The following is a 20,962-nucleotide window of genomic DNA, read 5'->3' as shown; positions in this document are numbered from 1 at the left end:
TCCACCTGAATCACCCCTGCCCATTGATATTCCCTCGCTGTTTGGGCGGGTGAACCAATATCGAGCGAATTTCCATGCTCAAGTGCTCATCAAATACAACAATTAGGCAGGGAGCGACCCTCGTCTCTCCGCTAGCCAGTGGATGGGAACCCAGCTCTTCGCGGAGAGCCTTATCAGCCCACAGGCCGGGTACTTTTGATAACTCTAAGCCTCATTGGACTGCGCCGTTGGGCGTTTGCTGTATGGTTTTTGGTTTTTGGTGCTGGGCGCTGCCTTTCAGTTGATTTCCGATAGCGAGTGCGAGTGTGGCCCAAACCGACACCTGAAAATCGAGCAAAATGAGCTGCGGCACGAAGGCATTGAAGGTGTCCTCCTTCGTTTTGGACTTTCTGTGCTGCGTAAGTTGTTATCACCACATCGTCAACTGATAGTATACTGTAATATGGCCTCTCTCACTCGCAGGTTCTGGCGGCACTGACCATCGCGGCTTGCTCCTATGCCCTGATCGCCTTTAGCCACAGCGTGGCCATCCGGGTGCCCTCCATCCTGGGCATCGTCCTGGGCGGCCTGCTTTTCTTCAGCACGATCTTCGGTTGCATCGCCGCCCTGCGGGAGAGCATTCGCATGACCTGGATCGTGAGTAGCGCTCTATCTAGTACCTAGTGGCCAGGTGACCTCCAATATTAACGCGATCGTCTCGCTTCGCCCAAAAGTATGCCGCAATCCTGCTGGCCCTGGTTTTCAGTCAGATCACCGTGATCTTCGCCCAACCCATCAACTTTGAGCTGCTGGCCAACGAGACCATATACGACGCCTGGCAGGGACAACTTTACCACTCGGACAGCATGTCCTACTTTGAGATCAAGGTGAGCTATGTAGGGATCGTTGGAACCATCCCATATAAAGCAGACATGCGTTCCATTTTCACTTTCTCGGAAAAGGCATTAGGAAAATGCTATCAGTTTGTGAAATTTTATCGAAAATATTTCGCAAGCTTGTTATCTTTGTTTAACCAAGTACTAACCGTCTTTTCTTTTAGTATCACTGCTGCGGACAGACGGGGCCCGCGAACTATCCGGACAGTGGCCTGGTGATTCCGCAAAGCTGCTACTTCAACCAGAACGCCACGGTGACTGCGGATCTCTATACGGTTGGTTGTGACCATCAGTTGGCAGCGGCCTTCGTCAAGGGAACTCGCTGGGAGAAGATCACGGACTGGTCCGTTGTGGGTGTGGAGGTAACTAAATCCCATCACTTGCGATCCTTCAACTCATATTCCAAATGCTTCGCAGATATTCACCGTCATCATCGCCGGACTCCTGGCTATAACCTTACAGAATGCCGAGCGCCGCCGTCTTTACCGATAAGAGCTGGTCTTAAGTTTCTACCAACAGTATTAAGAGCTGTACGAATGTGAAAGTGTTCCTAGTTAAGGAGTAGTTGCCAGAACATTAATACATTAAATTGGTAAAGTTAGTATATTTCAACCTTATTTAAATTTTTTTATAGAAAATATCAAGACACAGTCAAATACTTTTAAATACAATAAAATTAGGCACACTTAAACCGATTCGTGGTACATTTGGAATGTTCTGTTGCATTCGACGTGTGCCTTAAGCAGTTTTTATATACTATGTATAATATTAAACCCCTTAAACTAAACTACTCAACTTATGGAAAATACAGAATTGAAATAGTATGACTACAGCACTTAAATAGTCTGGTAAATATTTAAAATATAGTTATAAAGAATTTAAAACGATTTAATTTATAAAAAAAATATACAATGTTAATGCACAGTATATTTGAAGTTGCATTTAGCTTAAATTAGCTTGTTCAACAGACTTAAATTCGATATCAACGCGCGCCGATAAATTTCTTTTTCACCACAACTATCGAGCCAGTGAAAACATCTGATTGTTCACAAGTGATGCTAAGGTGCTGCTAAAATTTTTTTAATTGAATACACGACTCACATCTCATTTCATTTGTAGACAAAATAAAGATATCAGAAAGATATCGTTTAAACAATGTATATATCATTAAAACATGTTTTACTTGCTATTATACCGAAGCACCTTATAGAGGCGAACCATCTCTAGATCTATCTGGATAATAGCTAGACTCACAGCGCCGCTGGTTTCGAACAACTGGTTCCGTAAACTGTTGTCAAAAGTGCTGAAGTGCTGGAGAAAGCAGTAGAATGATAAGTTTAGGCCGTATTTGCACAATTACTGAGTAACTAGTGACAGCCGAACAAGCGCCATGTATTCATAAGCACCTGCCGCGCACCTGCCAATTGGAATTTAAAGCGGCACCGGAGCAGAAGCGCCGCATTTCTTCGCCGAGCGTCCGCGGAGTCGTCGGATCAGATCGGATCGGTTTGGATTGGATTGGTGACTAAAACAGTCGGACAACAACAGCGGCTTGATTAGTTGGCAGTAAACAGAGCTAGCGAACGCACCGGTCATTCACACCGCACCGTTTTGGCCAGAAGCAGTTCCAGTATTGGTAGCCAATAAGCCACAACAATGGGTCTCCGATTCCAGCAGCTGAAGAAGCTCTGGCTGCTCTACCTCTTCCTGCTCTTCTTCGCGTTCTTCATGTTCGCCATCAGCATCAACCTGTACGTGTCCAGCATGCCGGGCGGGGACGCGGAGATGCGGTGAGTAGTCGGCCCGGTAATTAGCAATGAGCCCATTAGGACGCGCCGCTCGGATTGCACAACTTCCCCTGGGGCCCAAATGGGTTGCAAAATGCAAGTGTTCCAGTCGAGTGCCTCGCCTCCGCGTTTTTTGGCTTCGATTGCCGAGGCACTTTGCATTCGATTTGGGTCTTGGGTCTGTGTTTGTTTTGCCATCGCTTCGCGTGATTCGATGGACCATTGTAAATGCTAAGTCTTAATACCGCTCCATTGTCACATCTTGGCTCATTTGGCTATTGTGGATCACTATGCCGATTTCCCGCACAGTCATCCGAAACCGCCGCCCAAGCGCCGCTCCCTCTGGCCGCACAAAAACATCGTGGCCCACTACATCGGCAAGGGAGACATCTTTGGCAACATGACAGCAGGTGAGTGAGATGGTTCCACCTTATCATCATCAATTAAGGTTAGTCATTGGTCATTAAAACAGTTTATTTGTCTTTTACCATTCCGAGTTACCCTTAATCATCAATATTTAAATGTGCCATTAAATGGTTTCATTTGATTTTACTTTCTGCACAATTGGTTTAGGCACTCGAAAATATATTAAAGACTTCTTTTATTACCTTAGTATCATTTCACTTTCGACGCATTAGGGAAGAACTGACGAACTTTGTTTTGAAACTACAGCCTTGGTTGCACCATCGTGGATGGAAAATACCTAGAGAGAGTTTCCCTCAAATGACACAACGTCAAAATGCATTAATCCCCACTCGCTTGCAGACGATTACAACATCAACCTGTTCCAGCCCATCAACGGAGAAGGTGCCGATGGGCGACCAGTTGTGGTGCCGCCTCGCGATCGCTTGCGCATGCAACGCTTTTTCCGGCTTAACAGCTTCAACCTGCTGGCCAGCGACCGCATCCCACTGAACCGCACCCTCAAGGACTACCGCACACCTGAGCAAGTAGAAGCCACAGCTTACTGCGAACCTTTCCTAATGCATTTCTTCTACTGCGCAGATGCCGCGACAAGAAGTACGCCGGCGGTCTACCCAGCACGTCGGTGATAATTGTTTTCCACAACGAGGCCTGGTCCGTGCTCCTGCGAACCCTCACCAGCGTCATTAACCGGTCGCCGCGCCACCTGCTTAAGGAAATTATCCTGGTGGACGATGCCAGCGATCGCTGTAAGTCTGCATAGTATAATCAATGTATATTCCAAGAATTCTATTAGTGTGTAATATTAGTGCCGACCTTGAGCGAAGCTTCTTAATTTTGTATTACCTAAAGGACATTTCGTTCTATTGCTAGCGTACAACTCCTGCGAATGGTAGAAAGTTTTCAGTCTACTTTGCCAAAAGAAGCTCACATTTTTTAAGAATGATATATATATTTATATTTAGTTTTGGGATGATTCACAATATTTGTTTCTTATCTTGGTATAAGTAAAGTAAATTCTATCCTTAACATGCTAGAAAGTTAAAAATAATAAGAAAGAAGCATAACGACAATTTCATATGTAGTAAAAGAAACATAACTCTTGGAATTTACATATAAATGACATTCATTATGCGTATCTGCATATAATAACTTTCCTAATCAAATGTTATTTTAAAGCTTATTTAAAACGTCAACTGGAGAGCTATGTAAAAGTGCTGGCGGTGCCCACGAGGATCTTTCGCATGAAGAAGCGCAGTGGCTTGGTGCCTGCCCGTCTTTTGGGAGCCGAAAATGCCCGCGGCGATGTGCTGACCTTCCTCGACGCCCACTGCGAGTGCTCGCGGGGATGGCTGGAACCACTTCTTTCCCGCATCAATGAATCACGCAAGGTGGTAATCTGCCCGGTAATCGACATAATATCCGATGACAACTTTAGCTACACGAAAACCTTCGAGAACCACTGGGGCGCCTTCAACTGGCAGCTGAGCTTCCGTTGGTTCTCCTCGGACCGTAAGCGCCAGACAGCGGGCAACAGCTCCAAGGATAGCACTGCCCCGATTGCCACGCCAGGAATGGCCGGTGGATTGTTTGCCATCGATCGAAAGTACTTCTACGAAATGGGATCCTACGACAGCAACATGCGCGTTTGGGGCGGCGAGAATGTGGAAATGTCCTTCCGCATTTGGCAGTGCGGCGGTCGTGTGGAGATCAGTCCCTGCTCGCACGTGGGCCACGTGTTCCGCAGCAGCACGCCCTACACCTTCCCCGGCGGCATGAGCGAGGTTCTCACGGATAATTTGGCCAGGGCCGCCACCGTGTGGATGGACGATTGGCAGTACTTTATAATGCTGTACACCTCCGGACTGACGCTGGGAGCCAAGGACAAGGTGAATGTTACGGAGCGTGTGGCGCTCAGGGAGAGGCTTCAGTGCAAACCGTTCTCCTGGTATCTGGAGAACATATGGCCAGAGCATTTCTTTCCAGCTCCCGACCGCTTCTTCGGCAAGATCATATGGCTGGACGGGGAGACAGAGTGCGCCCAGGCTTACAGTAAGCACATGAAGAACCTACCTGGTCGTGCTTTGTCACGAGAGTGGAAGCGAGCGTTCGAGGAAATCGACAGCAAGGCAGAGGAGCTGATGGCGCTGATCGATCTGGAGCGGGACAAGTGCCTTCGCCCCCTCAAAGAGGAGGTGCCGCGCTCATCTCTGTCTGCAGTAACCGTAGGCGATTGCACATCGCACACCCAGTCGATGGACATGTTTGTAATAACACCGAAGGGTCAGATCATGACCAACGACAACGTCTGCCTGACCTACCGACAGCAAAAGCTGGGCGTGATCAAGATGCTGAAGAACCGCAACGCCACCACTTCGAATGTAATGCTGGCGCAGTGCGCTCCCGACTCCAGTCAGTTGTGGACATACGACATGGATGTAAGTGTACCACAACTACGATAATTGAATTAGTGCTAAAAATGTATTCTTCCGCAGACCCAGCAAATATCTCATAGGGACACAAAGCTCTGCCTAACTCTCAAAGCGGCGACTAACTCGCGCCTCCAGAAGGTCGAGAAGGTTGTGCTCAGCATGGAGTGCGACTTTAAGGACATCACACAGAAGTGGGGCTTCATACCACTGCCATGGCGCATGTAGAGAGTAGGATGCCATGCCGGTGCCAGGACATTTAATCCAATAACCCTGCCAGCAACTTTTTAACGCAATGTGATATTTATTGAAATTGTTTTAACGAAATTCACTCGTTAATTTGTTTATGTGAACAGTAACCAACCCACAAGCACACGAACTTCGGACACCTGCAGTCCTGCTGTCTACCATAGCCTGATTTCACTGTCCCAATTTAATGAGTAGCAGCAAAATATGCGTGGCAGTGAAACCAGGCTTTACCAAACAACCGTACACCGATACAGACCCACATGAATTGTTTTTAAAACACACTAACCGAATGCGTGGGAGAGCTTTTCTCCCGCCACGCATTGCGACTCTATAGATCTAGATAGCATAGTGGTATGCTATATCTACGTCATATTTATTAAGAAGAGTTAGGAAATTTTTAGCTGTACTTACTACCCTCGACCTTAATTTTTATATCACTTGAATAAAGCAACCGAATGTAGAAAGCGGCGCTGCAATATGTTTCTCTTTCCGTGACTGCTTATCGCTGGCCCCTGGGAAAGGTCGCGATGCACTTGCTTTAAATTTGGCGCATCTGCCGCAGATTACACCACTCTCGCGATGAACGGCTGCTATAACACAATAAAGTACACGGGCCTGCTCTCCAATCTGCTCTATATGGTAAGACCGACTTTTGCAACTCACTCTGTGTAAATTGTTAATAATCTTTGGCGTTGCAGCTACTCGGCATAGGAGTGATGTCTGGAGCAGGACTAGGACTGCAGATGGCGGAGCCCAACACGCCGGAACACACGTATTTCGTGAAGAGTTTGGTCTTGGGTGGCTCCATTTGCATGATCGTGATGTTTGGATGCTACGGCATGGTTGCCAACTTGCTTTGTGTCAATCTGATTGTAAGCGAAAGGAAAGAGCGAAGCCTGATATGGATAGTAACTAACTGAACTCTCCCCGCAGTTCACCATGTTCATACTGATCGCTCTGGCAGCAGAGTACCTTCAGCTGCACCACTATCACAGTCCGTCCCTCAGGAGCCCGTCTGGCGCCTGGCAGCAGCTGGAACTGGCTTGGCATGGCCTGGACAGAGAGCCCGAGCTCATGCACCAGTACGAGGCCACCCAGCACTGCTGCGGCTACAATGGTGCCGACGATTACAAGCGCCTGCATCTGCTGGTGCCGGCGAGTTGTTATCAGGCCGCTGTTAATGACACCGCCCAGCAGATCTATCCAAGCGGCTGCCTCGAGACGCTGAACCGCAGCCAGCGGTACATCCAGCACCGCGATAAGCTCTACATGTGGGCCATCGTTGGCCTTGAGGTGGGAAATTGACTTGCGGCTGAAGTGCAGTTTCTCGAATAATCACCGATCTCTTCACTCGCCGCAGATCTTCATACTGCTGCAAACTGTGGCGCTGAGTGTGCTGCTCTTTCGGCTGCGACAGCGGCAGCGCATCGCTCGAAGACGGGTGCCGCCAGGTGTGCGGCGGGAACCGCGCTCCAACCATGTGTCCGCCTCTCGTGCGCACCTACTCAACGACGCCTGACCTACCATTAAGATCTTATAAAAACATTGGTTTATTGGTCATCCAAGTGGCAAATGCTTATCTATAAATGTCATTCGTGGTTAGTAGGTGTAGCGACGAGTCTTGTTGGTCAGCTGGCAGCACAAGGTGATTCCCAAGATGATGCCTACGACCTGCAATAAAAGAAACAAAGTGTTGCATTAAACATTTACGGCCTGTCAGCTCTCAATCATTTTGTTCGCCAATTGGTACTAGAGACTTGCAAATTCGAGGTTAATAGCTTTCCATTTTCTAATGCACATATATCATTTTGTTAATACGTCTCACAAGTCTGTCAGCTGTGCCCACCTCGTAGCCAATAAGACCGCAGTGGACCCACTTCTCGTATCGGTAGATCTGCAGATAGGCGCGCTTCACGGCGGCCATGCAGCCCTCCGCGTACGGATACAAGGCGTGAATGCCGTCCTTGGTGTGGAAACAGCTGCGGGGCACCTTCATGTTGAGGCTCGTGTAGTCGGAGAATCCCTTGTCGCCACAGCACTCGTACTGGAAGAGCGGAAAGAGGCCATTTAAAGATCGTAGGATGATCGCACTGGGAAAGGACCCACCTCCTGCTGCAAGTCTTGCATGGCGCCGTGGTGGACCAGCTCCTTCATCCAGAGATCCATCACGTACACCTCAGTGGCGTCCAGCTGCTTGGTCTCATTGTAGTGGGACACCTTCCAGATGTGCGAGGCTATCAGAGCCAGCAGCAGAATCAAGTTCTGGAAGCCGAGCCATTAGAAGTGCCCATCAATCGACAATCCATCTGTTCTGGCTACTCACCACCACCATCACCTTGATGGAACCGAAGATGGCTCCCAGGCAACCGACCAGCCCGGCCAAGATTAGAGCACCTGCCATTCCCAGTTGGACGAACTTCTCCGTGTGCTCCGCGGAGCCCTCGTTGAACTTATTCAGCTCATAGACGCCGGCCAGGGCCGCAAGGACGCCAACGATCTGGATCGGTATTAAAATTATGAATTATGCCTGCGCACATTAAGCGTTTGTTAATGGCCCATGAAATGGGCAAACAAAATCTTCAGAGACAAACTTTCGACTCGTGGGATACGTCATCGGGCAGCGAGAACAACCAAAATAAAAACAAACCGAGCGCAAAAATAAATTAAATTACTTTGGGCTTTATTTTTAAATGGCACATACACAGTTTCCTTTCTTGTTGCTGTCGCTTCGATTGTGGCGAAAATGCGCCTGCCCATACAAAAGTGGGCAGAACGAGGGCCAAGTGACATCTTGTCTGGTTGAAATGGAAATTTTGAATGGGATTTGTTTGCTGCCAAATTGGCCAGCTACTCGGCCAGCGAGAAATTACAAGCGGCAATGAAAAATGGACAAGAATGTAAGACACTTTATGATTGTGATTTGACAGACTGCCAGCGAGTTGATTTTGAATCGAGATTTCCATCAGCAAGTGCTTTTATTACTCATACGCAGTGTGTGACTCAAGAACAGTTGCACTGAAATTATCAAGGAACGGTGACACTGAATGAATGCCTGGCCTGCGGTTTGTGTTTCCCAGCGGCGATCATGGAAAGTTTATGCTGGCTAATGATGCGTAAGGCTAACGCGGTTTCCCAGGCGATATCACCCTTACCAACGTCAGCGTACTGAAGACCACCGAGGTCCATTGCAGGCACACGCGAACCGTGGGCATTTTTCACTTGCGATGCAGTTTTTTACTATATGTTGGATCAATCTTATTCAGCGCTCATTCGAACAGCGACTCCAGGCAGCGGACGCGTTTCCCGGGAAAATTCGCTTTCCACTCTCGACCGTCTGTGCGTGGCGGTGACCGAACCGTTAGTGCCGTCGGACGTCGGTCGGGCCAAAATAAGGCGAGACCCGAAAAAGCGCTAAGAAGCTGCGAACTGTTTACAAATCCGCCGAGTGGCCGTCCGTGTCCGCATCCGTGTCCGTCTCGGTCTCCGTTTCGGCGTTTCGTGTGCCGGTCGTTACTCAGGAGACCGGCGTACACCAGACCTCATTGGCACCCCGCCTCTTCCGCTCCACACTGACAAAAACACATTATAAATACGCCTATAAAAACTTATGATTTATTGTATCATTGCCTTAAACTTTTAAATAAGTTTAAATAACTGACCGAAATTGACCCCTTGGTTGTACTAAACCTTTTATTTCATTCTCCCGTAAACAAAAGGTAAAGAAACTTCTAGAAGATCGGGCGAAATTATCAGTATCTATATTTCAGCCTGTTTCTGTCGTATAGGTGGCGCTATAGCACATCTCCTCTTACTTCCATTCGGGGAAGGGGTATCTGATAGTCGAGAAATCTAGTGTGAAACTAGATAAATGGGGTCTTTTAAAATTATTTCTCTTTTAAAAAGGAATTCATTAAATATATAGAAGATATTCTTTGAGTGCACCCAATGTTTTCGTATATTTTTATACGCATCTTTATAGGCAACATACATCTACTTAGCCCGCCGAAATTCCACATATAGTGGGCACAAACAACACTTATTGAATATTATGATTTTGGTTTATTTTTTATTCTACGCTTCTGTTGCCTCCAGATCATCTTAAACTGCTATAAAAATCCATAGATATCGGATTATGCGTTGCCAACACCCGATTTCGGTGATTCCAAGCGACCTGTTAGAATCTTTCGCGCCGCAATTTATTGCGCACCGTGATGCCCAAGTGGGTTGCGGCTCCCAGGGCGGCGAACTGTGCGGAGAGAACGGAAAATTTGATTAGAGCCCACCGACTGTATGTGGCATCTATTTATGCTCCGCCCTTGGCCAACTAAGCCCTCGGAAATATGTGGCCAAGGACGACATGGAATCTACATACCTCCACCAGAAGCAGCAGCCACTTGATGATGAGTCCGATGGCCACGTTGTCCGTGGCGTGCGCCTGCACGGCACGCAGGCAGCCCCCGGAGAAGAGGGTGCTCTCGCGCCGCTCCTGATCCTTGTAGCAGCTCAAGGGTATACCCCGGCCCATCAGGATATAATCATGGGCGCCCAACTCACCGCAGCAGGAGTACTGGAATGGAATGAAATCAGTTGTGATGACCCGCACATCGGAATATACTTACCTTTTGCTCGAGGAGCGATATGCGTTCCACATTGGCCCTTTGATCAGCCCAGGTGGCCAGGAAGTCCTTCTTGGATCGCTCCACGTAGTCCGTGGAGTGGGCTGCCGCGATAATGTAGATCTGCAGGCACAGCAGGATCAGCAGGCAGATCACATACTACCGGAGGATTAAATATTATGTGAATTTAGTTGATGTATCAATTGGATTCTTCACTTACGCTCCAAACCAGTCCCAGGGAAACCCGAGCGGTGGCAAAGCAGCCCAGAAACGAGGTCAGGACCACGAAGGTGCCCACGAAGATCTGGACAACGATGGCGATGTGCTCGAAGGTGCCCGGCGTGGAGCTGTTCAGCTCGTACACGGACAGAGCAATCAACGTCACTCCAATCAGCTGCCAATAAAGTCACATTAATTCCGTTGGCTAGTGCCCATTTCTCTCCAACGTCACTCATACGCACCGATAGCAGCACATTGAGAACGATAAGAACGGCTTTCAGGAACGATGTGCTACAGGCCATGTTGCCAATCAATAATCCCTCTAATTAACCACGAAGGTGCGCTATCCTTTTTCCCGCACCTGTTTTCCGCTGCGCACTTGACCCGAAGCGACGACCACCGGAGAAGCGAAGACCCAATGAAATCCGCCGGCCCTATTGCCATAGAGGTTGACGTGCGACTGAGCGCAACGCTTTCCATTTGAAATGTGGCGCCCCGAAAGCGTCAGTTAGTGGGTTCCGCCACTAGACAGAAATCAACTATTCCGCGGCGGTTCTCCTCGCTACACTGGGAGAAAAGAGTCGAAGGACATAATCATATATATATAACACATTGTGTTAAACACAATCACTGTTAAAATTGTTTTGCAAATTTTAAAATTTTCTTGAAAAATTCACTTAAAAAATACACTATTACTCCATGGTAAATCATTTTACTTAACGATTTATATTTTGCTCGACACATTTGGCATACATATTTACATATCATGCATATCGAATTGGACAGAGTCCAAAAATAAACTTAGCTTATGTCACTTTATATTCTACTACTTACTTTTCCAGATCTGCTCATTTTCATTCAGAACACAAATTTCCACCACCAACTTTTTTGCTGACTGTATTTACATCATCATTGCTGCTGATTTTTGTGGGGTGGTATAGTGGATTCTCGTGGGTGGTATGATGTCACAGCGGCCGAAGCTTTCACCGCATTTTCTTTATTTAGGAATTGAATGGGGCCACGAAAGTCCACCAACCCACCGGAGAGCACCAACATCAAAGATTACAGGACATCATTGGGGTATTTCTGCGCCGCACACTTAACTGAAACCTACAGATTCCAAGCATGCCATTACGCGACGAGCAACAAGTCATTTGGCAGTCAAGGCAAATAGTGAAATGTTTCGGCCATCCAAAGCTCGTCGGGACTACGCGTCGTATGCTTAATATTTCCATCGGGCGAACACACAAGCAAACTGACAGCGAGCAAATCATGTGAAAACAAACACGCGCACATTTATTATGATACTTATAATGGGTAATTGAACTATAAATATGTACTTTAATTACAGGTTACTTTAAGGTAGGAGTGAATAATTTATGACTGTCCTTTGCATTTGGTTATGAAATGTTGAAGCGAAAAATATCAGCGATTCCGAGTTTGTACTGTTGGATAGCTCGAGATTGCCGAAGGCCTAGAACTCCATCCGCCGCTGCTTGTTCCTAAAACTTATGGCCAGAAAGACGGCCAAGGCGAAGCAGATTAACTGAAAGAAAGTCGGGTCACTTAAATATATTGGAACTTAAACGAGGCTAAGGAAAACCCACCTCGAAGGCCACTAGCACCCAGGACACTATGATGAAGCGCAGCTTGTCGCTTTCATAGAAGCTCTGCACCTTTTCGATGCACCCGTCCAGATAGAGATGGTCGGGGGTCTGCTGCAGATCCGCGTAGCAGCTGGGCGGGATCAGCAGGCTGAGGTGGATGTAGTCCTGGGCGCTGCTCTGGCCGCAGCACTCGTGCTTCTGCTGCAACGCATCCATGTTGTTCGCCTGCCAGGCCACCTCCACCATGTCCCGGCCGCTCTTCACGTCGAACTCGTGGAGGAACAGGCAGGTGCTCACGATCTGCAGGATGGCCAGGATCAGCAGGAAGACGGCACTCTAAGGGATACGCAACAGCTTTAATTCAGAAACAGTTTCCGAGTTACTTTGCCTACCGTTGCTGTCAGCACCACCGATTCCCGGATGGCCGCGAAGATGCCCAGCAGAGCGAGGACCAGGATGAGCGAGCACGCGATGTAAGCTGCTATTACGAATCCCTCCGTCTCCGTGTCCGCATTGTAAGCTATCCAGCCGATGGCCCCAGCAGCAAGAAACTGAAATTTGTTACAGTGAAACCTCAGTGCGTCGAATACTTATATCGATATTTAGAACGTAGGACTCATAACTTAATCTGATGAAATGGGTGAATCAAATCCTTAAATACTTCACTCGATCTCTGTTTAAATTTCTAAAAAATACATTATGTTGGTCTTATAGAAGATCGCCTGTACAACATGACACGGTTGCAGTTGCAATTACAAGGGCAATTGCCATTCATTTGTATGGCAATTAAAAGCCGCAGCTGAGTGCATCACATATTTTGTCGCTCGGGAAGTTTGCCTGACTGAGCGCTGTGATAATGAAATGAATCCTCCCCCTCACTCCCACTCCCGTCCTTCCGGGGGTTGGCAAATCACCCTTGTTGGTGGCCCAGTTTCGGGAACTCCGGCGTTCGATTGCGATATATAGGTCAGACTGCAAACTAGAGTGCGAATACTGGGCGAGGGTACGTGGACATGACATCATCCTGCGGGAGCGGAGGTGGGAGCAATTGAAGGTTCTGGCAGCAGTGGGACGGCGGGAAACAGGGCGCAATGTAAACATGGCTGTCATGGCAGCCAGTAACCAGACGGGAGGCACTGGGGGTGGATATATCGGAGCAGCAGGAGGGGCCGATGGCCACCTTGAGGCCAGGTCGTCTATCTCAGGTGGGCGCGAAGCTGACGAACGACGGACGTCGCTTAAAAATACACAACCAGCAAAAGCAGAATATTCGAAAATTTTCAAAAACATCTTTTCGACCGTGTGCTTTTCAAGTTTATATGGTAGAGAATATTCAAAAATAATTCACTTGGGGCGCCTTTGAAGTGCGTTCACTTGTGCACCCATTCCACATGACATCATGCTACTTTCCTTGCACGGAACATGGATGTACATATATGCAGAATATATCCGACGTGGTCGAGGTAATTAGTAGTCCATGTATGGGATGACTTACCCCTAAAACGGCATTCAGAACGATGGAGCTGATCTTTACGCTGGTCGTGGCGCAGCCCATTTTGTTGGATCTGAAAACATGATCCAAACGCATTAAGTCAAGACTCTCGATCACCTCTCGAATCTCAAGTGTGTTAACCTCTTGACTTCTCTCTCCGCACACAAATAAAGTTCGTTTTTTGTTTATTAAAATATTCGTTGCTGGACTCGAATAACAAACAAATATATTTCCGCTGAACGCTCGCCGGGATATCCGCTCTCGAATCTGAACTTTTTGGTCTGGCGCGTTCTGCGTTCGCTGGCGAACTGAAAGCGGGAAAAGTTTTGTTTTTCTCTCTTCCCCTGAGGACCGTTGTTCCCCAATCAAATAAAAACAACACAGAGCGCACTCGCTCTCTCAAAAGAGAGCGCTGCACTTGGGTCAGCGCTCCCAGCCATGACGTCATGTCGACTGGCGTTTCCACGGTGGTGTTTTCGAATTCTTATCGGGTCTGTCAGTAGCGTACAATCATATGTGAATGATTGAATGGATTCGGGCTTAAGCAATTAATTATCTGAATATTGATGTATTGATGTTTTTAGCACCGATAAGTAAAACAACCAAGGATTAATTTCAAATTAAAAGTCTTAACCTAGTTTCTGAAATCCTACCCACTTCCTTTCGTATATAAATACATTAAACGAAATATACATATAAAGATTGTTAAGTTAATATTTTAAATTGTTGTTATCAGTATTGATCCCGCGTAATTTTAAGAAGTTTGTTAAATTTTAATTCCAATTACACCAATTTTCGATATTGAGCCGGAGTTGATGCTTACCCAGTAATGATTCACACACTCCTCTATCCAGAGTTGCCACCCCTCCCTCTCCCCTTCACAGATTGTAAAAGCGCTTTGTTTACAAGTTTTTGTGGTTGTTATGTCTGGGTTGAGCAATCCCCAATCCCCCCCCTACACCACACAAACTCCCAAATTCCTCCCACTCCTACACATACACACACGCATGTATGTATGTATGTATACGGCCATAAATGACTTGGAGACGTCATTTGGACTTAATTGTGTTTGTCTCTGGCTTTGATTTTCCATTCATAACAATATGCTTGACTTTTGTTTGCGCAATTCATTTGAAGAGCCCTCTAGTGGTCAGTTTTCTCCAACGCACAAGATCACTGAACAAAACGATCGTTCAACTTCAGTAAAGTGGTTTTTAGGTTAACCCAAAAACGAAGTGTATTCTGTTAAAAGAAAGAATCTTTTCATTTTTCGATGGATGTGAACGATGCAGGAAGTGGCCACGGATAGAACAAAAGAGACCGCTTTCGACTATTGAGTACCCTTTACTCGAATCATTGGAAAGAAACATGAACATAACTTAAAACATTTTTATATAGTTCTCGAGAACGTTCATACGAACGGACAAACGGACGGACATGGCTAGATCAAGTTAAAAAACTCAAATGTTTCGTAAACCTCTTTTGAAAACTAAATTATTGTATGTGGAAAGTAATGAGAAAACATTGTATGAATTTCTTTTTCTAAGTATATTTGGTATTTTAAAACGACATGTGTTTGGTACTTGTAATTATGTACATATTATTTTAATATTCGACTGTGTTAAGCATTGCTTTAATAAAAAGACGATTTTTGCAATTAAACCAAAATCAGTTGCTTGGCAAGTATCGCTGGGTTTTCGTATCAAAAACAAACCACACACCACTGGTGACACTTAGAAATGAGGAGTTTGGTTTCTTATTCAGTAAATATTCACTAATAGTTATATCGTCTCCGCCGGTTGGTGTAGTGAATGGCCAAGATGATGGCCAGCGATAGAATGGCAGCCTATAAAAAGTAACGAAATTAGTTCGAAATTTGCTCCATCCTATTTATAATAAATAGCACTTACGTTGAATCCGAGCAGACCCCACTCCAAGTAGCCCAGAGTGGTTGCCTCATCTGCAAAAGCCTCCTCCACTTTTTCGAGGCAGCCCCGCAGATAGAGATTCAGGGGATTCACACAGCTGTCGTCCTTGCAACAGCTACTTGGAACGGTATTGTTCCAGAATTTGATATCCAAGTAGTCTTGGGCACTGTCGCGGCCACAGCAATAGTACTGAAGAAATTCAGGATATTTAGAAATATAGAAATATATCAACACCAAAATTAAAGCAGAGGGCTAAACATACACAAATATGTACTTCAACAGCTTTGCACAAATTCGAATACTACATTATCAGAAATAAACATAAGCTTAATCGTTATATTAAAACCATGTAAGATAACACTAGCTAAAAAAAAGAACAAGGCACTAATGCCTTGCCTTATCTAACTTATACATATGTATTTATAAAATAAAAGAAATTGCAAATTAACGCCATTTATAACATACTTTAATCGCTATTTTGGAGACATTAGCACTTTATGTTAGCCTTGCATAACTGATAAATAGCATAGGCAATCCTAGCTTCCTAGTTTCTGCAGCTTGTTTGTAGATTTGATCATGAACATCATGAGCATTGCCACTCACCGTCTTCTGAATAATATCCATACTGCCAGGCTTCGTCTGCTCCAGCTCCCACTGATTCTCCACCGTTTGAAGGGCGTACTTTTTAAAGACATCTTTGGGATTCAGGATGATAAACGCCACTATAAGTAGCAGCAAAATCAGCAGCAGTGTCGCATACTGCAAGGCAATTAGAATTATTAGCTCATGAATGATTCACAGAATTGCAATATTCAGTCACGTACCGTCCAAAGCATGCGCGGCGATTCGCGAACGGCTCCGCAGCAGCCAAACAGGGATATTACCAGGATAATTCCGCCCAGAACCAAGATGCCGATGGCATATGAATCCGGCATTGCTCCCCAGCCGAGGCCGCCAAAGATGAGAACCAGGATACCAAGCATCTGAAAGTCAGAAAAGTAGATAGTTAATGTCCAGCAAGAAGATTTTAAAGCACCCTATAAATAATAAATATTATCTTTAGTTTGGATAGTTTTCATAAAACACACATATTGAGCTTAAAAGCAAAGATTAAAACAAGAGAGAATGCTTTAGTCGAGTTCCCCGACTATCAGATACCCGTTTCTCAGCTAGAGTGAATTCGAACGTGAAATTTCATCATTTTTCTGGGATATCGATACATATTGGGGAATAAAATGGGAAAACATTTAAAAATTGTTGAAAAGTGTGGGCGTGGCAGTTTTGTGCGGTTTGTGGGCGTGGCAACATGGGTCATCAAACTTGAGCTGCGTCTTTGTCTCTAGAATCTGTATGCTGAGGAGTCTCAACATTCTAGCTTTTATAGTTCCTGAGATCTCGACGTTAATACGGACAGACGGACAAGAATACATACATACTTTTCAACGAATCTAGTATACGAATATAGTATAATTAAGAAAACAAAACAATTTTTCAAATTGCTTGAGCGACTGCTTTTTGGAATCATGGCAACATAGAACAATGATCCAAGTTTTCTAGCTTTAATAGTCCCTGAGTTCTCGACTTTCATCTCGAACTTCATACGGACAGAAAGACGGACGGACAAGCGGACATGCCCAGACCGACTTGGCTAGAGAGTCTGATCAAGAATTAATATACTCTCTAGAGTCGAAGAAGAATTCCAATAAGTCAACAATCTATTAGGATTCGGCTTACATCAGACCTCTCGGCCTTGAGAAGGCCACAAAAAGTTTTGATGCATATGGGCAGCTCGGCCTGATCGCTATTTTCATCATTATCAGGTGAATAATCCGGTTTCCATATTCCGCTCGAATTAGCTTTTCAAACGAAATCCGAATGCATGACGCACTTCAGCAGCCTCGTTTCGCCGCTTGGCCGGCAAGCCCTCCTCTTGGCTCAAGGAACTGAAAGGCCGAGCAGAAGCCATTAACAATAGACACTGGCTAACACACACAGCCAGCCGCGAAGAGTAGTCATAAACCAAACACGCACCCGAGATGATATCATCCAGCGACCAGGTGGACGTGGAACGGACAGCATAGAGCCCAAACATCGAGGCAACTCACACAAATTTCAAACCATCGCAATTAGCTGGCTATTTGTAGAAAAGAACCGGCAGATACGCAGATATATCGCTTAGACTCCCAAGGCACCATATGCCAATTCCAATTCGGTGCTCTACTTACCGCCCATAAGGCATTGAACAGGAACAGCGAGTACTTTATGGTGCCCGTTGCGCAACCCATTTCGAATGTTTTTCCACTTCAAACTTTTGCCTCTGGCTAGAATGCAACCGAATCGCCGCAGTGCCACAAGTTCGGCAGTTTGCTTTGCCGCGGATTATTTTCAATTTTCGAGTCCGTATCGGCGGAACCTGACTGAATCGGTTAGGAGTGCGCACTGTTGCGGCCACGGTCACGAGCAAACTGAGCTCCCCGAAAACTCTCTCGCTCGGAATCCGATCCGAGACGAGCGGTCCGAAGCTCCAAAGCTGCCGCTTCTGCACTGTGGATCGCATGAACACTTTTCCGGCCAGAATCCATGGAATAGTTCTTCATGAAGCACCAGAAATATATTAATGAGTACTACTTGCTCCTAATATTTACGGCAATGCAGAGTGTTTCGGCACTAATCAAATGATATGTATGATATATAAGTGATATATAATCAGATATCTTCTCTAAGCAAGCTCCAGGAAATTGATTCTTTTAGATTCATTTTCACAATTGAACAGTGAGTGAGTTAAAATGATGTGCCCCACTGTGGCGTCTAGCAGTGTTTGTTAAAGCAAACAAAAGCAGCCGGGCACACACATTACTATACAGTAGAACCTCAATAACCCGCTCCCAGTCGATAACAAAAGTGTACATAATTACTTATCGAATATTGTGTTGATTTTCATTAATACCATAGATATTAATTTAAAGAGAGAGGTTACAAAATATATTATTTTCTTAATATATTAATATGTCAACTAATATACTTCGATTGACTAAAATCCATTTAGGCGAATTCGCCTGCACTCGCTGTAGGCAAATCAAGAAAGTTAAAGCTGGCGGTGGCACTCTAGTGCGGCTCCCGTCATTCGGAAGCCAAACAGAAACTGAGGCGGGAAAGTTCGGAGCGTGGAGCTGGTTATGCTTGACAGAACTAAAGCGTTGTTCGAGTTGGGGGAACTCTATATGGCTCCATTTGCCAGATGTTTTGCCGGGGTGTGTGTCTTATCGAGAGCGGAGTCGGGTCTAATCGGCCACCGCCTCTCAAAGCAATTTACCAACGATCGAATTAAAGGCGGTGAGATTGATTCAGCTCGATTGCATCAGACACACGGCACTGGATGACGCCACCAACATCGGCGGATGAGCTCATTTTCCGATGCGGAGTGCAGGATCGTGACTTCCACTATCAAAATGGAAGCCCCACATGCTTTGCTCACTTTGTGTGAATCTCAAAAAAAAAGTAGGCAAATACCTTGTTACAAATACAAAGTTACTAGCTTAAAAATCAAAATTTTAATCGGTTCGGACTGCACTATTTGCATTTTGAAGTGCATACTCGACATAATCGCAAATATTCGTTTCATCGGGATACGCTTTATTTCTCCTGTGAGCATCGTAAACTTTATACATGATGATGGCTGTAAAGGAATATTGGCGCCCTAATAATATATCCAGAATTCTTCGAATGTATTCCTTAGTAGCTGTAGCGAATGCGCTGCTTGCGGAATCTTCCGACCAAGTAAAAGGCGGCAATCATCATTAGAATCTGTAAGAACCCAGACGATTAGTGCCGCCAAGTGTAATTCACATTTCACTCACGGTTATTCCCACTGCGATCCAGTTGGTGTCGTGGGCGTAGCTGAAGAGCACCACAAAGTTCTCACTGGACTTTTGGACACAGCCAGCTAGATAGTGGGGCATCTGGGGGTCCTCCTGGGGATAGCAGCTGGGCGGCAAGGTTTGACGACCGATGGCCACGTAGTCGTCGGGGCTATCACGCCCACAACACTCATACTGTTGAGATAATTCATAAAAATGATAAGCGATAATGCGAATGATCTTCGCATTATCCGGGCTCCACCAGCTCCTCGTCCCACTTCATCTGAACCTCCTCGGCGGCGAACTTCTCTATGTATTCCTCAGTGAACTTGAAGCGGAAGATGCCCAGCAAGCTGATTATTAGCTGGGCCAACAGCAGCAAACCGTACTGTTGACATTGGGCCACACAACATAAAGTGAGTAAATTACCAAACGGATGACATAGCGGTTCCACTCACCGTTGCGGTCATGCACACGTTCTCCATGCAGATTCCACAGCATCCCAGCACAGCCGAAACGAAGATAATGCCACCGAGTCCATATAGAAACAGAATGTAGGCGAGAGGGGCTTTCGAGAGGGCCAACGTTGCAATGGCTATCAGGGACAGACCCGAAAGCTACAGAGGGGGCACAGGGTCAATTAAGATTAGCATTTGGCAATGATATCGGGTGGTAATGTCAATGACTCCCATGGAGCTTGAGGTATTTCCAGAATATTATCAAATACAACGGCGAGTAAACTAGAATTTCCCGTTTTATCTGTTATTTGATTTGGTGTTTCACAAAAGCGTTCGCTCTCTTAGTGCTAAATCATAAGTTATATTTAAAAGGATATGGCTAAAACAAGTTTTTGGCAGTTAAAAACCTTGTTCTAAGCATTCCGTAAATTGTAAATATGGTACACATCGCAGCATATGGTAGAGTCGTAAAGCATTTCTAGATCAAACAAATTGAAATTAAATTGGAATGTGTTGGGGCTAATCATTAAAGTGCGGCAAATGTTTCTCATACATATCTGACAAGCAAATTACGATTACTGGCCAAACAAATTGTCGATTCCATGGAAACGGAATACGTACTTGCTTGTCGATTTACAGCAAATGGGGACTTATCAAAATTCCCGTGGGAACACGGGAAAAATTCATATTTGCGATTACAAACTGCAACTTCAACATTCTTATAGATGAGATATAAGATAAAAACTTACCGCATTCAAAGTATTGAGAGTGTTAAGGAAACACTTAACGCAACCGGAAGTGCAGCCCATTCTTGTGCTACGATTAAGCTGTTTTTAAAATTCCAAACTAATACCTTCAAGTGTGAGAAATGATTGTTGTATGATCGAACCTGCCAGATCGGAGTTCCGAAAGACAATGAATTTCAGATGCAAATATTTACCGGCAGCTCGTAAAATCTCAAAATCACCATCTGCGCTCTTCAATGTTCTTTTGTTTTTCAGATCTTCGCAGCCGAATGATGC

At 45.6% G+C, this 20,962-nt stretch overlaps 8 protein-coding genes across 8 annotated transcripts; 3 read left to right on the top strand and 5 right to left on the bottom strand.

Annotated features, from left to right (window-relative positions):
• The first annotated feature begins 247 nt into the window (after positions 1-247).
• Positions 248-1,716, top strand: LOC6607944 (protein late bloomer). Its single transcript, XM_002032658.2, has 5 exons — positions 248-398; positions 463-636; positions 714-866; positions 1,040-1,237; positions 1,293-1,716. The coding sequence occupies exons 1-5, from the start codon at positions 339-341 to the stop codon at positions 1,365-1,367; spliced, it is 660 nt and encodes a 219-aa protein (XP_002032694.1). The 5' UTR covers positions 248-338; the 3' UTR covers positions 1,368-1,716.
• A 441-nt stretch (positions 1,717-2,157) lies between these two features.
• On the top strand, positions 2,158-6,231 carry LOC6607943 (polypeptide N-acetylgalactosaminyltransferase 3). The gene is made up of 6 exons (XM_002032657.2): positions 2,158-2,665; positions 2,972-3,072; positions 3,428-3,608; positions 3,668-3,834; positions 4,265-5,523; positions 5,581-6,231. The coding sequence occupies exons 1-6, from the start codon at positions 2,532-2,534 to the stop codon at positions 5,740-5,742; spliced, it is 2,004 nt and encodes a 667-aa protein (XP_002032693.1). The 5' UTR covers positions 2,158-2,531; the 3' UTR covers positions 5,743-6,231.
• A 72-nt stretch (positions 6,232-6,303) lies between these two features.
• LOC6607942 (protein late bloomer) lies at positions 6,304-7,490 on the top strand. The gene is made up of 4 exons (XM_002032656.2): positions 6,304-6,402; positions 6,462-6,635; positions 6,697-7,056; positions 7,124-7,490. The coding sequence occupies exons 1-4, from the start codon at positions 6,343-6,345 to the stop codon at positions 7,280-7,282; spliced, it is 753 nt and encodes a 250-aa protein (XP_002032692.1). The 5' UTR covers positions 6,304-6,342; the 3' UTR covers positions 7,283-7,490.
• LOC6607941 (protein late bloomer) lies at positions 7,290-9,170 on the bottom strand. Its single transcript, XM_002032655.2, has 5 exons — positions 8,916-9,170; positions 8,087-8,260; positions 7,870-8,025; positions 7,610-7,807; positions 7,290-7,434 (listed from the first exon to the last, which is right to left on the bottom strand). The coding sequence occupies exons 1-5, from the start codon at positions 8,973-8,975 to the stop codon at positions 7,363-7,365; spliced, it is 660 nt and encodes a 219-aa protein (XP_002032691.1). The 5' UTR covers positions 8,976-9,170; the 3' UTR covers positions 7,290-7,362.
• Positions 9,171-9,802: 632 nt separating this feature from the next.
• LOC6607940 (protein late bloomer) lies at positions 9,803-11,709 on the bottom strand. Its single transcript, XM_002032654.2, has 6 exons — positions 11,433-11,709; positions 10,841-11,165; positions 10,600-10,773; positions 10,383-10,538; positions 10,136-10,330; positions 9,803-10,009 (listed from the first exon to the last, which is right to left on the bottom strand). Exons 2-6 carry the CDS (start codon positions 10,898-10,900, stop codon positions 9,938-9,940), a joined length of 657 nt encoding a protein of 218 aa, XP_002032690.1. The 5' UTR covers positions 10,901-11,165; positions 11,433-11,709; the 3' UTR covers positions 9,803-9,937.
• A 159-nt stretch (positions 11,710-11,868) lies between these two features.
• LOC6607939 (protein late bloomer) lies at positions 11,869-14,014 on the bottom strand. Its single transcript, XM_002032653.2, has 5 exons — positions 13,839-14,014; positions 13,701-13,770; positions 12,598-12,756; positions 12,206-12,541; positions 11,869-12,144 (listed from the first exon to the last, which is right to left on the bottom strand). The coding sequence occupies exons 2-5, from the start codon at positions 13,758-13,760 to the stop codon at positions 12,073-12,075; spliced, it is 627 nt and encodes a 208-aa protein (XP_002032689.1). The 5' UTR covers positions 13,761-13,770; positions 13,839-14,014; the 3' UTR covers positions 11,869-12,072.
• Positions 14,015-15,234: 1,220 nt separating this feature from the next.
• Positions 15,235-18,096, bottom strand: LOC6607938 (protein late bloomer). The gene is made up of 5 exons (XM_002032652.2): positions 17,851-18,096; positions 16,450-16,608; positions 16,229-16,384; positions 15,608-15,814; positions 15,235-15,543 (listed from the first exon to the last, which is right to left on the bottom strand). The coding sequence occupies exons 1-5, from the start codon at positions 17,908-17,910 to the stop codon at positions 15,472-15,474; spliced, it is 654 nt and encodes a 217-aa protein (XP_002032688.1). The 5' UTR covers positions 17,911-18,096; the 3' UTR covers positions 15,235-15,471.
• A 1,141-nt stretch (positions 18,097-19,237) lies between these two features.
• LOC6607937 (23 kDa integral membrane protein) lies at positions 19,238-20,900 on the bottom strand. Its single transcript, XM_032715117.1, is given in 5 exon segments — positions 19,238-19,429; positions 19,483-19,679; positions 19,711-19,870; positions 19,941-20,099; positions 20,690-20,900. Coding segments are annotated over 5 exon segments (648 nt in total). The 5' UTR covers positions 20,750-20,900; the 3' UTR covers positions 19,238-19,357.
• Between the last annotated feature and the right edge of the window lie 62 nt (positions 20,901-20,962).

The sequence above is a fragment of the Drosophila sechellia genome, chromosome 2R (genome assembly GCF_004382195.2).
Source record: "Drosophila sechellia strain sech25 chromosome 2R, ASM438219v1, whole genome shotgun sequence".
Taxonomy (NCBI): domain Eukaryota; kingdom Metazoa; phylum Arthropoda; class Insecta; order Diptera; family Drosophilidae; genus Drosophila; species Drosophila sechellia.
This window is presented reverse-complemented; position numbering and strand designations above follow the sequence as displayed.

Coding starts and splice junctions, on each gene's coding strand:
- LOC6607940 (XM_002032654.2), bottom strand. CDS start 10,900: ATGGCCTGTAGCACATCGTTCCTGAAAGCCGTTCTTATCGTTCTCAAT. Junction 10,774..10,840: donor TTCTCAATGTGCTGCTATCG/GTGCGTATGAGT, acceptor CTTTATTGGCAG/CTGATTGGAGTGACGTTGAT. Junction 10,331..10,382: donor TATCGCTCCTCGAGCAAAAG/GTAAGTATATTC, acceptor ATTCCATTCCAG/TACTCCTGCTGCGGTGAGTT.
- LOC6607938 (XM_002032652.2), bottom strand. CDS start 17,910: ATGGGTTGCGCAACGGGCACCATAAAGTACTCGCTGTTCCTGTTCAAT. Junction 15,815..16,228: donor TGGATATTATTCAGAAGACG/GTGAGTGGCAAT, acceptor GAATTTCTTCAG/TACTATTGCTGTGGCCGCGA. Junction 15,544..15,607: donor GGGGTCTGCTCGGATTCAAC/GTAAGTGCTATT, acceptor TACTTTTTATAG/GCTGCCATTCTATCGCTGGC.
- LOC6607939 (XM_002032653.2), bottom strand. CDS start 13,760: ATGGGCTGCGCCACGACCAGCGTAAAGATCAGCTCCATCGTTCTGAAT. Junction 12,757..13,700: donor TTCTGAATGCCGTTTTAGGG/GTAAGTCATCCC, acceptor AACAAATTTCAG/TTTCTTGCTGCTGGGGCCAT. Junction 12,145..12,205: donor GGGTGCTAGTGGCCTTCGAG/GTGGGTTTTCCT, acceptor ACTTTCTTTCAG/TTAATCTGCTTCGCCTTGGC.
- LOC6607943 (XM_002032657.2), top strand. CDS start 2,532: ATGGGTCTCCGATTCCAGCAGCTGAAGAAGCTCTGGCTGCTCTACCTC. Junction 2,666..2,971: donor GGCGGGGACGCGGAGATGCG/GTGAGTAGTCGG, acceptor TTTCCCGCACAG/TCATCCGAAACCGCCGCCCA. Junction 3,835..4,264: donor GGACGATGCCAGCGATCGCT/GTAAGTCTGCAT, acceptor GTTATTTTAAAG/CTTATTTAAAACGTCAACTG.
- LOC6607942 (XM_002032656.2), top strand. CDS start 6,343: ATGAACGGCTGCTATAACACAATAAAGTACACGGGCCTGCTCTCCAAT. Junction 6,403..6,461: donor TCTCCAATCTGCTCTATATG/GTAAGACCGACT, acceptor TTGGCGTTGCAG/CTACTCGGCATAGGAGTGAT. Junction 7,057..7,123: donor GGGCCATCGTTGGCCTTGAG/GTGGGAAATTGA, acceptor CACTCGCCGCAG/ATCTTCATACTGCTGCAAAC.
- LOC6607941 (XM_002032655.2), bottom strand. CDS start 8,975: ATGCCCACGGTTCGCGTGTGCCTGCAATGGACCTCGGTGGTCTTCAGT. Junction 8,026..8,086: donor CCATCAAGGTGATGGTGGTG/GTGAGTAGCCAG, acceptor CTCGGCTTCCAG/AACTTGATTCTGCTGCTGGC. Junction 7,435..7,609: donor GCGGTCTTATTGGCTACGAG/GTGGGCACAGCT, acceptor CTTTTATTGCAG/GTCGTAGGCATCATCTTGGG.
- LOC6607944 (XM_002032658.2), top strand. CDS start 339: ATGAGCTGCGGCACGAAGGCATTGAAGGTGTCCTCCTTCGTTTTGGAC. Junction 637..713: donor GCATTCGCATGACCTGGATC/GTGAGTAGCGCT, acceptor TTCGCCCAAAAG/TATGCCGCAATCCTGCTGGC. Junction 867..1,039: donor TGTCCTACTTTGAGATCAAG/GTGAGCTATGTA, acceptor CTTTTCTTTTAG/TATCACTGCTGCGGACAGAC.